The sequence below is a fragment of the Aplidium turbinatum genome, chromosome 10 (genome assembly GCF_918807975.1).
Source record: "Aplidium turbinatum chromosome 10, kaAplTurb1.1, whole genome shotgun sequence".
Lineage (NCBI taxonomy): Eukaryota > Metazoa > Chordata > Ascidiacea > Aplousobranchia > Polyclinidae > Aplidium > Aplidium turbinatum.
Genome location: NC_137481.1, coordinates 13,641,056 through 13,655,191, shown reverse-complemented (window position 1 = coordinate 13,655,191; position 14,136 = coordinate 13,641,056). Strand labels below are relative to the sequence as shown.

The following is a 14,136-nucleotide window of genomic DNA, read 5'->3' as shown; positions in this document are numbered from 1 at the left end:
ACATTCGATAAAGCCACCCGCATTTCATCCTCGACTATAAGCAGTCCTTATCGTTTTTTAGTTTTTATGTTCAATAATATGGAAAATCCACTCTCACATAGGTATGTAGAAAACTGCAGCAAAAGCTCAATAGCTTTCTTTCCAACGCAAGGATATTCATTTTGAATTTTTATCCAGAACTCGTCGAGAGGCATCTGGGCATCTGCTTGTACATAAGCTTAAAATTTCCATCGTTACGAATGTCAATTAATTCTTCTTCTATAAGATTCAAAACAATATGAGAGTCCAGTAAAATAGTTTTCTTACTCATGCGTAATTTTCCGTGAACAAGCTGGGAAAATACTTCTCAATCTTTTCTTCCAATGATTTTAGGTGCTGAGTTATTATTGAGACAACTTCTTTGTTCTTCATTTCAGAGAAATGTGAAAGCATGTCAAAGTTTCCGTTCTCCACTTTTAAGGACCACATTTGCAATTTTTCTCTCAGTGCTTTCATTTTATCGGTTGAAGTTAAGAGAGTTTCATTTTGGCATTCACGTTATTTAAATGGTCGAAGATATCTACTAAATACGCTAATTTGGAGACCCAATTGTGCGTCGTGAAACGCAAAATAAAATCATGAAACCTGGCAATAATGATGCGTTTCAAACGTTTTTATGGAAGGAACAGCAACGAGTTAGAATCTCTTTCACGCTGTTTTTCCTAGCTCAGGAAACAAAGGCTTACTTACCGCGGATTATCTACTTACCGCCAGCGACTTACCCACTAAGCGACTCCCCAGAAGGGAGCCGGGAATAACTGCGAGACGCGAAACTTAATACGCACTGAAACTCAGTTAGAAATAAATAAATTTCGCACTCAACAGGTTAAAGTTAAAATATAGAATAGGCTGCAGTATTGCAATATCTCGCGGCACCCTTGAGCATTGCAATTGGCACCCCAGGGTGCCGCGGCACCCCGGTTGGGAACCACTGTCTTAGACCTACATAGCAAAAGGCATTCAGTTCACTGATTCAACTTCGTCATTCAGACAGTCTTTTTACAAAAATATCCGCACGTAATGGACTTTTGAGGTACCTCGTAGAAGTATTCTTCCAGTGGGGAAATGCCTTTACTATCTGCAGTGGTGGCCTGGTACTCGCCTACGATGCTGAAGGCGTAGAGTATGCAGCTACAGCATTGTGCCAACTCCCAACTGCAAGAATACAATGAAGTTAGGCCATTGCCTAAATGACACAATGTGCGTTGTTACAGGATGCCTACTGCCAATGCCGCATACCTACAAACAAGGCATCCCACCACTTGCTCAATAGCCTACTCATGCATATAGAGAAGACAAGTCTCATCATTAGTCAACAAAGCCTTAGCTGATGTAAACCATAAAACTTTTTGTACATATCTACTAAAGATGAAAAACACTAACCAAGTCAAGGTTGATTATATATAGTTTTGATTTGTTTAGAATTTTAGATGACTGAGAAATTCTTGTTTTTGCAAAGTTAGTACCCGGTATTGTACAAGATCAAACACCAGTGAAATTGAAGATGAGTTTGCAGTGGACCTTGGTAGCTGGTTTCTTGTATGCTGAAATATTTGTGTGCATTCTTTTATGCCTACCGTTCATAAGTGCTAAAAGGTAAGTTGTACTTTTTAGCATTTAGTGTACAATCCTATGTACCAAAATCATGTGTAGGATCTGAGACTAGTTGACACTAACATGTTTTTTCTTTAACCAAACATTTTGGATATATCATATAATATTAATATATATAGTCTGTCCTTTCCAGTGATGTATGCGCATACAAAAAATATTGACGCCGTCAGCGCAAACGCAAACGTTCGAAAAACTATACGCCGCATGCGTCAACGCAACTTGTAAAAAAAGTTGGCGGCGTCAGCGTTAGCGCATACTCTAGCGCAAACTCATTTTGTTTGCTAGGTGCCAAATATTCACACAGTATAAACCACTCGAAACAACACACTTTTCAAGCCACTTCGCGATTTCTCGTTACAAGAAATTTTTTTGGCCGGAAGGCACATCTGGCATTGAAAATATAAGTTTCTGCCTTTCGAAGAAGAGAGCTTAAAATACTTTTCCATGTAGGGCCATGGATTTGTATTATCATGCTCCATTTCACTTGGAGATTAGTATTACCGTAAGTTATTCCTTAACAGTTCTGCTGCTGGAAACGAGTTAGCTCGTGCAATTGTGATGTAATTTAACGTCACATGATGTCACAATGCCCCAAAAATCCTAATGTGTTGCCAGTCTGGGGGCCTGACAGGTTGCTTCAATTTTAAACCAAAAAAAACAATTTTTAACCCATTTCCCCGCCAAATTCTTAAAATTAAATAAAAGTCAAAACACCAATCAGTGTGAACAAAGCTTGAAATTCAGCAATGACTTTGAGGTCTAGAAATTCTTAGACTGGGATAATGATGCCAGGCTACTAGTATATTGATCAATGCACATAGGTCATGTAAAAGAGCTTACTTTTTATGCAGCAAGGTAATTGAAATATTCTATTATTTTTTAAGGTTTAGACTAATTTACCTATTCATTTAAAGTCACTAGACTAGACTGCTTACTGGTACTAGCTAGAAGTCCTGTAGGCTATCTAACCCTAGTCGCTAAAAAAATCCAAGCAAGCATTTTCTTATGAATATAGGCTATGACTATGCTATGATGTCAACAAAACTTTTGAATGTAATGTAAAGGCAAACCAAACGTGGTAGCCTATAGGTTTCATCGAAAGGAAATATGCTTGCAATCGCCTAGTTGGTTAAGTTAAACTTCGGTAGCCTACCGTACAGTAGCCTAGCTACCGGCCAGCATAAATTGTCATTTTTACATCGTTTCATCGTCGCCAGACGTTGAAATCGTGTAAAAAAGGAACTTTTGCTGATCAGGTATAAGTTGCAACTGAGAAATATTTACAAAAGCCATTCGATTTGTTCAAAGAACCGAATTAGCCTAACAGTTCGTATTTACATTGATTCAATGTTTGAATACGTTGAATCACTCGGTCTATCGTTTTTTTTTTTTACATTGATTTCACGTCTGAACAGGTTGATTCGATGCAAAAAAAAAAACTGTTTTGCTGACTGGCGCGCTTGTAAATGCAATGGTCATTTCGACGATCAATTGCAACACTGATTTGCTCCAAAATTTCAAAGTGCGTTTCAATAGTTTGGCAACCCATTTTTTCATTACCATGGCAACCAGAGAAAAAGGAGAACTCCTCTCACTTTTTCAAAACGCTGGCAGCTAAAGTGTTAATACAATAGTGTAGTGTAAGAAACTGTAGCATATGCCTATCAAGAAAATTCTAGTATTATACTAACTGTCGCTCCTAGTACCGTAATATAATAACTGTCGCTCCCTAAAAATCCATTATAAAAAACACTATTTTTAAAATGATTCCATTTGAATGAGACTAATGTTGCTTTTAATGCCATAATTCTCTCAGTAAGCTCTATGCTTTTTTCTGATAAGATTTTTAAAAAGTGGGTTAATGGAAGACAAAACTGCCAGACACAAGCAAGTTTAGATTCTGAACTGCACAACTCTTTGTTATTAGCATTCAGGGATAGTTAGCATTACTAGTGTTGTATTTCCAGACGTTTAATATAAAATAAACAATAATAATTGTAGCGATAGCCAACCAAGTGAGAAAACCATTTACCTCTTGTTACTTACTAATTCAGTGTATGAAATCAACGCAATATATAGTAAGAAAGAAACGCAAAGCAATCAACTGAGGAACGTGGTACAGAACGCTCAATTGATTACACGCGCAGTGCGGTGGTAATCAATTCCAACGTCTGTACCAGAAAACGCTGAACTGTGATTATGTAGTGACGCTGGTCACGAGTTACATATTTTCAACGTAAATAAAATGACGACTATAACACCTCCCCCGATAATTTTTATACACAAAGAAAAATATGAACAAGACACCGAATTAAACAATAACTCTCAAAGTCCGAAACGGGCCGGAGGTCTGCGGCGACGGCTCGACCCTCGTGGGTTGTGTGGCCCGAATTCCGGTACAGTCGGTGTGTCGTCCGAATCCGTTCGAGTTGAGGTGGAGACAGCGGAGGAGTCGACTGTTGGTGCAGGAGTTTCTCCCGGCTCCTGGTCCTCCGATGATGCATAGCGAGGTTGCAGTTGTTCCATATGGCGTCTCCACGTCGGACCATGTGGCAGCAGACGTACCAGGAAGATTCGGCTACCCTGTCGCTTAATCACCTCGGCTGGAACCCAACGAGGATCCTGGCTCCGTCGTGAAGTGAATGATAGCGCGTAACAGGGATCTCCCGGTTTGAAATGTCGTTTTGTAACTTCAGAGGCGTCCGTGTTGTGAGGGTTTTGTCGGGGTACCACTTGAGACGGTGTGGGGAGAAGCGTGTCGATCTTGGTTCGAATTTGACGATTGTTGAGTAATTGGCTTGGAGAGTAGCCACTCGGAGTGGGCGTGCGTCGATACTGCTGTAGGAATTCAAAGACTGCTTGTTTCGGGGGCAGGGAAGATTTGCGAAGTGCTTGCTTGAACGTACGTACGAGGCGCTCCGCCGCTCCATTGGTTTCCGGATGGTAAGGGGCACCCGTGATGTGTACCATACCCCTCTCCTTACAGAAAGTTTGAAATTCTGTGGATTTAAAAGTAGTAGCATTATCGGTTACTACAGTATGGGGATAGCCGAAATGAGCAAAATCTTCTTCTAGCAGGTTGATAGTAGCTGTTGAAGATAAGGAAGTAGTAGCATGAATACAAGGGTATTTAGAAAAAGCATCAATGCTGAGTAACCAATGGTAACCCATGAATTCTACCGCATGATCTATGTGTAAGCGGCCCCACGGTGCTTCTGGAACCGTCCATGATTGGACCTGGGTTTTAGATTGCGGTTGATATTCGCCACAGGTACTGCACTTGTGACAAAGTTCCGCGATGTCTCGATCGATGTTTGGCCAGTAGACGGACGTCCTTGCCAACTGCTTCATTCTCTCAATGCCGAAATGTCCTTCATGAAGCAACTGAAGAACGGAAGGACGAAGTTTGGAAGGGATGACCACTCTGGAACCGTAAAGTAGACACCCGTAACAAGTAGAAAGAGAGTCTGCGTACTTACGAAACGGTTCGACCGGGTCTTGTGGAGAAGACTTGGCCGGCCATCCTTCATGAATGAAACGCATTACCGTGGAAATGATAGGATCTTTAGAAGATTCTTTACGCAGTGAGGCGGCACTTGGGGTCTGGACCTGCAAATCCAAAGCATCGATAGCGCAGACGATATCAATGTCATCCGCACTTTCCTCTTCATCGAAGACTTTATCCCCTCCTGCTGGTAAGCGACTCAAAGCATCAGCGTTTTGATGATCCTTCGTCTTCCTGTACTCAATAGTGTATGTAAATTGCGATAAAAAGAGTGCCCAACGAGCCAAACGATTTGCTGCCAAAGAAGGTGTCGATTTGATCGGGCCAAAAAGACTAAGCAATGGTTTATGATCTGTGACCAAAATGAATGATCTACCAAAAAGATATTGATAGAATTTCTTTAGCGCAAAAATTATCGACAAAGCCTCTTTCTGAATTTGACTATAGTTTCTCTGAGAGGCTGTTAATACTTTTGAAACGTTTGCTATAGGCCGTTCTGTGCCATCTGGGTAACGGTGAAACAAAGTAGCACCAATGCCCACACTAGAAGCATCACATGCGATACCTACCGGAAGTGACGCATTGAAATGTGTAAGAACCTCATCAGTAGATAGATGATGCTTCAGCTGAGCAAAAGAGTTTTCCTCTTGTTTTCCCCATCTCCAAGGAATGTCCTTTTTCGTGAGATGGTATAGTGGTTCTGCTACAGTAGAAGCGTTCAACGGTAGAAACTTCGAATAAAATTGTAAGGAACCTAAAAACGAACGAAGAGAAGATACGTCAGTGGGGTCAGACATCTCCATGTTTCTAAAATCCTGTAGAAATTTTGTAAAGATCCTGCCGGCGACGCCAGTTAAATGTCTGTTGTATTTCCAGACGTTTAATATAAAATAAACAATAATAATTGTAGCGATAGCCAACCAAGTGAGAAAACCATTTACCTCTTGTTACTTACTAATTCAGTGTATGAAATCAACGCAATATATAGTAAGAAAGAAACGCAAAGCAATCAACTGAGGAACGTGGTACAGAACGCTCAATTGATTACATGCGCAGTGCGGTGGTAATCAATTCCAACGTCTGTACCAGAAAACGCTGAACTGTGATTATGTAGTGACGCTGGTCACGAGTTACATATTTTCAACGTAAATAAAATGACGACTATAACAACTAGTGTTATTAGCAGTAGGCTACTCAAAAGCCTCTCACAATTGGCCCCTGGATGCATGTTTTGCTAAACTGCTCATCAAGTTATAAAACATCTATAATTACATACTTACGCAACAGACTGTATAATGTGTCAAGTAAAAATTACCTTAGCTTGATAGCCTTCTGTATGTAGGCCTACACATTACTACGCTACATAGCCTACAACAAGAATAACCGGCAAAGGCAAAGTAATGTACCACATATAACATACAGAGTACAACATCATGCAAGCAATCACGGTCGGAGACCAAATATTTGAGTTTGTTTAGATACATACTACATAGGCTGCACTGCTCATTGCCTGAGAAGGTTTGAATGCCATTGCCGTCAAAGACAGTAGTGCGATATACAAACCAACTCCAGCTGACTGAACAATAGATGACACTGTGACACAACACTAGAACAATGGGCAATTGCAAGACGTCAACATTTTGCAGTTTGACAAAAAAAATTGCAAACAACAACTAAGACATTAAAAAGTATGCGTTGATGCTATGCGCTAAAAACCCGCGAAAACTTTACAGCGCATCCTCAAGCGCAAACTATCCAAAAAAATGTGGCCGCAAGCGTTAGCGCAAACAAAAAGTCTACGCCGCAAGTATGCGGCGTAGAATTTGCGGCGCATACGTACATCTCTGGTCTTTTCATTGGTAAAGCAGCTGCTGTAGCAAATCTTCCATACCAAGTCACCCAAAGAGGGTCAATAACAAGTCAAGTTTGATGCATCAACATCTGATTCTGTTAAAGTCATATGATTCATTTGTGTACATTAATTTTGCTGTTTCACTTGAAATGAATATTTAACCTTTATATTGATTTGAAGTGTTCAGAATATAACCTTACTGTGAAAGATTTTACTATATATAGAAATTAAATGAAATGAAAATTTAAGACAGTGCTCATTATGCTGATAAAAATGAACCCAAACACTTATATCTTGTTATCAACATTTTTAGGGTGCAACCTAGTTCGTACCTTGAACCATTTGTACAGTCAGTTGGTACCCTAAAAAGATCGAGAGAAAAAATTAAAAAAGCTGAAGTTGCTGATTGCAGTTTAATAACACAACGCCGAAGTTGCTGATCGGAGTTTCCCCAAACAATTTGAAACTCGAGGGTTAGGGTTAGCGGAAACGACAGAAAAATGTTGCGGAAACTGCAATCAGCGAGGGTTAGGGTTAGAGCATAGATTACTCTATGGTTAGAGTTAGGGTAAGCCATGGATCACTGAATTAGATTTTTAATTCTTTTCATTACATTTTTAATTTTTATTAATTTCAAATTCCGTGATCCATGGGTAAGCGGAAACTGCGTTTAACAGAAACTGCGATCAGCGAGGGTTAGGGCATCTATGGTTTGGGTTAGAGCATAGATTACTCTATGGTTAGGGTAAAGGTTAGCGGAAATTGCGGAAAAATGTTTGTGGAAACTGCGATCAGCAAAGGTTAGAGTTAGAGCATAGATTACTCTATGGTTAGGGTTAGCGAAAACTGCGGAAAAATGTTTGCGGAAACTGCGATCAACGGACTTCGGCTTTGAGCTAATTTTTCTCACGATCTTTTCAGGGGGAAAATTTTAAAATGATTGCGGAAACTGCAATCAGCGACTTTGGCTTTTTTAATTTTTTCTCTTGATCTTTTCAAGGTACGAACTGTTCATGGTACGAACTAGATTGTATCCACATTTTTATAATACGGCTATTTTAAATCTGCAGTTTTTTTTTAAATTTCGGGAGCCTTGGGCCACCTCTAAATTTTAATATTTTTTGAAAATATTTTATAACAGGTGTTTTTAAGCAAATAGAAGATTTTTTTAGAGGGTAAGGTAACCCATAAATATTTCCAAAAAAATTTTTAGCCCTTGTTTTGAACCACCCTAATGATTATTATGTTATTAAATATTAATGTAATATATATATTTAGATTATAGTATCAAAAGAGAGTGCTCAACTAACTCAGTGCCAGAAGCAAATTATATTTATATTTAAATTATATTTAGTATTATATTAAATTATATTTAGATTATATATATTTTGGGCAGAAGAGATTTTATTTAGATTATATATATATTTAATGTCGTTATAATAGAATTTTTTGTATATATAATATATATACATTTCTTGGAATAATGCAGAAAGCATATTTTTGCACAAAGTATAGGCTACTAGTAGTAATTGCATCAACATAAATGTGTCAATCTCTTTAGATGGCAGTATTTGTTCAAGTCAAGAATGGCTGCATTGTTTGTCAGCTATGGAAACATTGGCTTTGTGGTTCTCATATCCATTTTGTGTCTCTTATTTCTTGGTACGATACTTTTTAAATTTGTTTGCTTGGTAGAAATAAATGTACCGTATATATACAGTATGACATAACAACACGTTAAAGTATTATTTGTTTCCGCACAAAACATATCTTACTTTTTGTTATTATATTATATGCACTGAATAACAAGTAAAAGTTTACCAGTTGGATGTTGTGGCCAGGTTTATCGTTTGGGGTTAAAATCTTCAGGATTAAACTTAATTTATAGTATTAATCTCTGTTTATAGTAAAATGACGATTGGCATTGGTAGTAGTTTAATAAGTCTTGTTATGATTATCTGCAATGCGCAAATAGCATCATGCCTGGATATTCACTGCATGCTCATAGTTAGTTGTTAATGGTTAATTTAATATGCTACAAACTACCGCCCTGGTAGTGTTGTGAGAATAAGGTAATCGCTGCGAGCCTTTGTATGGTATCCCCTTCTTTAGATATCCCTGGTTTGAATATTTGAAGCAGGTAGGTAGTTGTACAATGTACATCCACTTTTTATTTTGTCATGAACTGCAACATAATATACATATCTGGAACATAGTTTTGTTTTGAAACTTTCATTTTCACTAAACTGAATGTTATTTTAAACAAATGCTAGTTGCCTTTTAAAACAACTGCTGTACTCAATAATTTTTGTTAGCTGTTATTTGATATGCAATATGACAGCATGAACAACGAATAAAATATAACAATGTTTCTGTGATTCATTTTTTGATTTATCATATATATGATTACATTCGAAATTGTTTATGATAACAATTGTTTCAAAAGCTAAAATTCTTTGTCTGCCAACTCCTGTTTATTTCTCTGAACTGCAGATGCCGTGCGTGAAACACGCAAGTATTGGTTACCTGATGCTCAACAAGTTAATCTATCAAACAATCCCAATACACAAGATCATGTTCTGATGATGCTCTTTCGTGCGCAACGCAACCTATACATCTCAGGATTTGCTTTATTTCTCTGGCTGTAAGTTAGGTATTTATTTGAGTATAACTCTCTTCTCAATGACCAAACAAAGTCAGTTTTTCCCTGGTGATGCAATTGCAAGTTTGCCGTGCATATTATTGCAATTATTCAAATGACGTATTGCGAGAGACAGATTGTACAACGTCATCATTCTTCGTAGCATAATTACGTTATGAAATCGCAGTGTGCTCCGTCGGTTGGTTCTTCTGATCTCTGGCACTGCTGTTTTGGATGCCAATTGCCAAGCTACACAAAGACAAGCTGAAAGTGCTTCGAGGACAGCCCAGGTGAGTCAATCTTGTGTCAGTAGTTCAATTCTGAGCGGTTGCATGCCTTACGCTTTTCATTTACAAAATGACACTCAAACCAACCAGAGCACTTTTTGACATGTTTGAACTTGTGCTAGGAACTAATGAATCGATCTGAAGGAAGTGGAGATACAGATACTTCATCTGGCCTACGCAAAGCTGAGAAAGAGCTCGAACAATTGAAGATGAAGCTAACCGAAGCTCAAAAAGGTGATGCTTAAACAATATTTTTAGAACACACTGTGAGATTATAAATACTATTTACATCAAATATAGGTATTACTTTCTAAAACTTCTACAGCCTGTTTCACCCTAAAATGGGGATCATCAGAAGGTCCTTACTATTTGAATACGTACCGTAATAACTATATTTGATGTAATTTGCTCTGCTTGACTTTTTTGCTGTACTAATAGTATTTACTGTTTGTATATACTATTTATATTTTTTAATTCTACTATAAAATGAGAATACACTCTTATTCCGTACAGTATTTCATTTTTCGTAGCGTACAACATCTTCCGATATTACCAACTAGAAACCACTTCCAATATTACTGGATTGTGGTAAAGAAAATGTAATATCACTTTGAATTGCTATGTTTTTTGTTTGTGCTCTGAGCGTCAACCTCATTCATATGCCGAATGTGTAGATGTTAAGAAGGCCGAGGCCGACAAAAAAGCGATGAAGGAGCAAGCTACTGCAACTAGCAAGGAGTATGATCGCTTGATGAACGAAATGGCGAATTTGCAGAATGAATTCGACGATTCCAGCAAGAAAGATAACTAAGCCAGATAATCTCTAAGCATTGGCTTTTGAACTACTGTATTTACTTTTCGATTTGTTCTGTTTGTTGATTGGGGGTATTGCAGGTAACGTACAGGGTGAACAGAAAGTCCTTGGACCAACATATAAACGATTTTTTAATGAAACGTCATAAATAAAAATTTTATTAAAAAGATATCACAATGAGAGCTTACAATACTAGGAATAATTTTTTTTATTTTCGATGTGGCCGCCTTGAACTTTCTCAGTTCTTTGTCAGAAGTTTTCGACCGAAGCACGTAGCTCATCCTGGGGTATTTTGGCCCATTCCCGCAGGAGTGATTGCTTCAGAGCATCAACACTTCGGTGACAACGAACAGGCCTTTGCCTCCAATAACGACCACACACGAAAGTCCATGGGATTTAAATCAGGCGATGAGGGAGGCCACATTTCCTTGCTCCAGAATCTTGGAAGTTGACGTGAGTGTACCACTGTACCAGTCCTGAGTCTTTCTTAAGGAATGGGATTGTGCACCATCTTGCTGGAATGCAAAGGGCTGATCTTTGTAGTGTTTATTCATCTCTTCGAGGGCTGAAACCAAAATGTCCTTGATGTAGCGATCTGAATTGATTTTAACCCCTTGTTCCACGAAAATTAGAGACTTCCAAGTTTTGGAGGTGGCAGCCCACACCATGACAAAAGACGGTTTTTGACGGCGTAAACTGTTTTCACAGAATCTTTAATACCTGCTGAAGACTTTGCATAAATGTTATCATTCTGATTATTGAACTAAGGTTCAATTGTAAAAAGATTTTTGTCTGAAAAAATGATCTCTTGCCATGCCTGCCTTTAGTTCTCTGAGGATCTGTACTCTTTCAAGTCTCTTTTGCTTTTGGAGAGGTATAAGGAACTGCCGTTATCTCATCTTGTAAGGATACAACTGAATATGCTTTTCCATAATGGTTCTTATTCATGGATATCTAAAGAAAGGGGTACGAGGGCTTTTATTACGTCTGACAATAGAAAAGCTTTTGTTTATCGTAGAATGACATTTGGTATCGATAGTAGGCTAGTTTAATAAATCTTGTTATGCTAACCTGCATTACGCTTTTAGCATCAAGCCTGGATATTCACTGCATGCTCATGGTTACTTGTTAATTCAACTACCCGTATACTTTCTTTACATCTAGCCTACTGCAAAGGCTTTAAGAAAAGCAGCCTACTGCAAGTTTTCAATCGTCTTTCTAAACAAGTATTCTTTAAGTATGCTCTTCGTACCATTTGCGAACTGTCTTCTGTAAATAGCAAATACCAGCTGCACTACAAAACATTCTTCAGTTTTAAAAAGAACGGCATGTTTAACATGCTACAAACTACCGCTCTGGTAGTGTGAGACTAGGGCAATTGCTGCGAGTTTTCGTATCCCCTTCTTTGAAGTGTTGCTCACATTTATGTCTTTGGCCATTTGACGGACGGATCTGTTTGGTTTCTCCTCACCCCTTCTCGGACAGCCTTTACCACTTTTTGTTTAAGCAGTGTGAGGTCTTCCACTCCTGGGACGATCTTCAGATGTAGGCCTACCAAGTTCCTTAAATCTATTCACAACACGGTAAACGGTGGATTTGGCAACTTTTAAGAGCTTAATGATCTGAGTTGGTTTTCCTCGCGTGGTGGAGCTGAATGATGGCTTCTCTTTCGCTCATTTTTGACCTTACAATTAGACCTAAATTTTAGAGAGTTTAGCAAGAATATTTTGCATATTAAAAGGCATAATTATAAGTGACATTCAATATGTTTAATCATACAATGAAAAAAAGTCCAAGAACTTTCTGTTCACCCTGTATTACAAATTGGAAGAAAATCGATCGAGTATTGTAGCAGGAACCCAACTAATTTGTTTGATTGATGACAAAGTCAGTCTAAAGTAGTAGAAGTCCAGTTTTAATCCGGTGATGTCCCCGTTACCGAGGGTGACCGGATCAACAAAATACGTACCACTATTCAATTTTGTAAATGTACATATGCTATTAAATTTCTTTATTTATTTTGCCAAAACTGAAGCCTTTTGCTTTCAAAAGTGTTTACATACAATAGTGGCTGGTCTATTACGGCTGCGGCCCATCTGCAATGGAACTAGCGTGTTTTTAAGATATACAGTACAGTGCAATTTGCTTATATCGACACCCGTTGGAATGAAGAAAAAGTGGTGATGTAGGCCTAGACGTATTACTATTGTTTATTACTAAACTTCGATTTTAGTTCAATGTGTACTTGTGTAGTCTATTCTTATCAAAGCTGCCGTTTAATTTAATGTTTTTACGTACGCTCGGCAAGGAACAACATTCTTCAAATTGAAATCAACATTCCTGAAGAACGGTACCGGGTAACTGCAAAGTTGCAAAAACCAGCTGTAAGAGAGTTGTTTTTCGGATTTCACTTTCTCCAACAAATTGCGTCACTGTCGTACCATTTTTCTGCTATTGAACGAACTAACTTCGTCGTACTTGTTCTGTGGTGAAGAGATTCCTTATGTTGCTGGGTTTGTCTACAATACGCTTTGCTGAAACTGACTACAGTTGTAACATCGTCCTGGTTGAAAAAGGCAAGTCAGTGTACAGCTAGTTTTGCTTTGTAACAGGTCCATCATTTTGCAAGCCGTCAGTTATATTTGCTTTAAACCTTCTCTTTCTGCGAAAATTTTCTCATGGTTTTGAACGATCCTCTCATCAATGCGATAACGTCCCGGAGTCAAAAGCAATGCTGCATTGCTGCAACTGTCATCTATAAGCGAAGCGATATATGCGAATTCTACTGTTTTTCCTGTATTGTAGCTGCTTAGGAAAAAATAGTCTAACTGTAAGGGCATTAAATAATTTCGTGCATTTAAACTTTTCCAGGAGGTGATACTGCAGATATTCAATTTGTAGACGTATTGTGTTGGGTTTGCATACGGGTAGGCTAATGCAAGAAAAAAGAGGTTTCTTATTTGAAAGTAGTATTAGAAGATCATTATTGCAAATTTGCTACACGGGTCAACAGTGACACACGTGACACAAATATTGTGGTGCGCTGCATGGCAATTAATTGCTCGCTAGTGCCACAGTAACCAACGCTGCATACAAAATAGTTTTTGGGAGTCTACAGAAAGTTGAAAGTTTTCTGTTTAAAAACTTATTTCTTGTGTTAATCAAGTGCTGCCGATTAACGAATATCCTGCTTCGTTTGTAGTAGGGATAATCATACTCATTGACACAAATATAATTTTAATTAAAGATTTGCATGGTCTTCAAAATGTCAAACCAACAATACAAGTGACAGTGAAAAGATTCATTATTCAAGGCAATAGATTGGCTTAATGTAATATTTAAGAACCCCCCAATAGAGCAGCCTGCTTAATATGACGTCATTGG

General features: G+C 38.2%; 2 protein-coding genes across 3 annotated transcripts; one reads left to right on the top strand and one right to left on the bottom strand.

Annotated features, from left to right (window-relative positions):
• Positions 1-1,473: 1,473 nt before the first annotated feature.
• On the top strand, positions 1,474-13,931 carry LOC145778043 (B-cell receptor-associated protein 31-like). Its single transcript, XM_082589443.1, has 6 exons — positions 1,474-1,635; positions 8,572-8,672; positions 9,504-9,654; positions 9,839-9,941; positions 10,061-10,172; positions 10,613-13,931. The coding sequence occupies exons 1-6, from the start codon at positions 1,544-1,546 to the stop codon at positions 10,747-10,749; spliced, it is 696 nt and encodes a 231-aa protein (XP_082445569.1). The 5' UTR covers positions 1,474-1,543; the 3' UTR covers positions 10,750-13,931.
• LOC145778041 (uncharacterized) lies at positions 3,858-5,241 on the bottom strand. 2 transcript variants are annotated; one of them, XM_082589441.1, is made up of 2 exons: positions 5,133-5,241; positions 3,858-4,652 (listed from the first exon to the last, which is right to left on the bottom strand). In XM_082589441.1, the coding sequence occupies exons 1-2, from the start codon at positions 5,194-5,196 to the stop codon at positions 3,979-3,981; spliced, it is 738 nt and encodes a 245-aa protein (XP_082445567.1). In that variant the 5' UTR covers positions 5,197-5,241; the 3' UTR covers positions 3,858-3,978. The 2 variants fall into 2 exon arrangements, with proteins under 2 accessions (XP_082445567.1, XP_082445568.1); XM_082589442.1 differs by lacking the exon at positions 5,133-5,241 and adding an exon at positions 4,891-4,910.
• Positions 13,932-14,136: the final 205 nt, after the last annotated feature.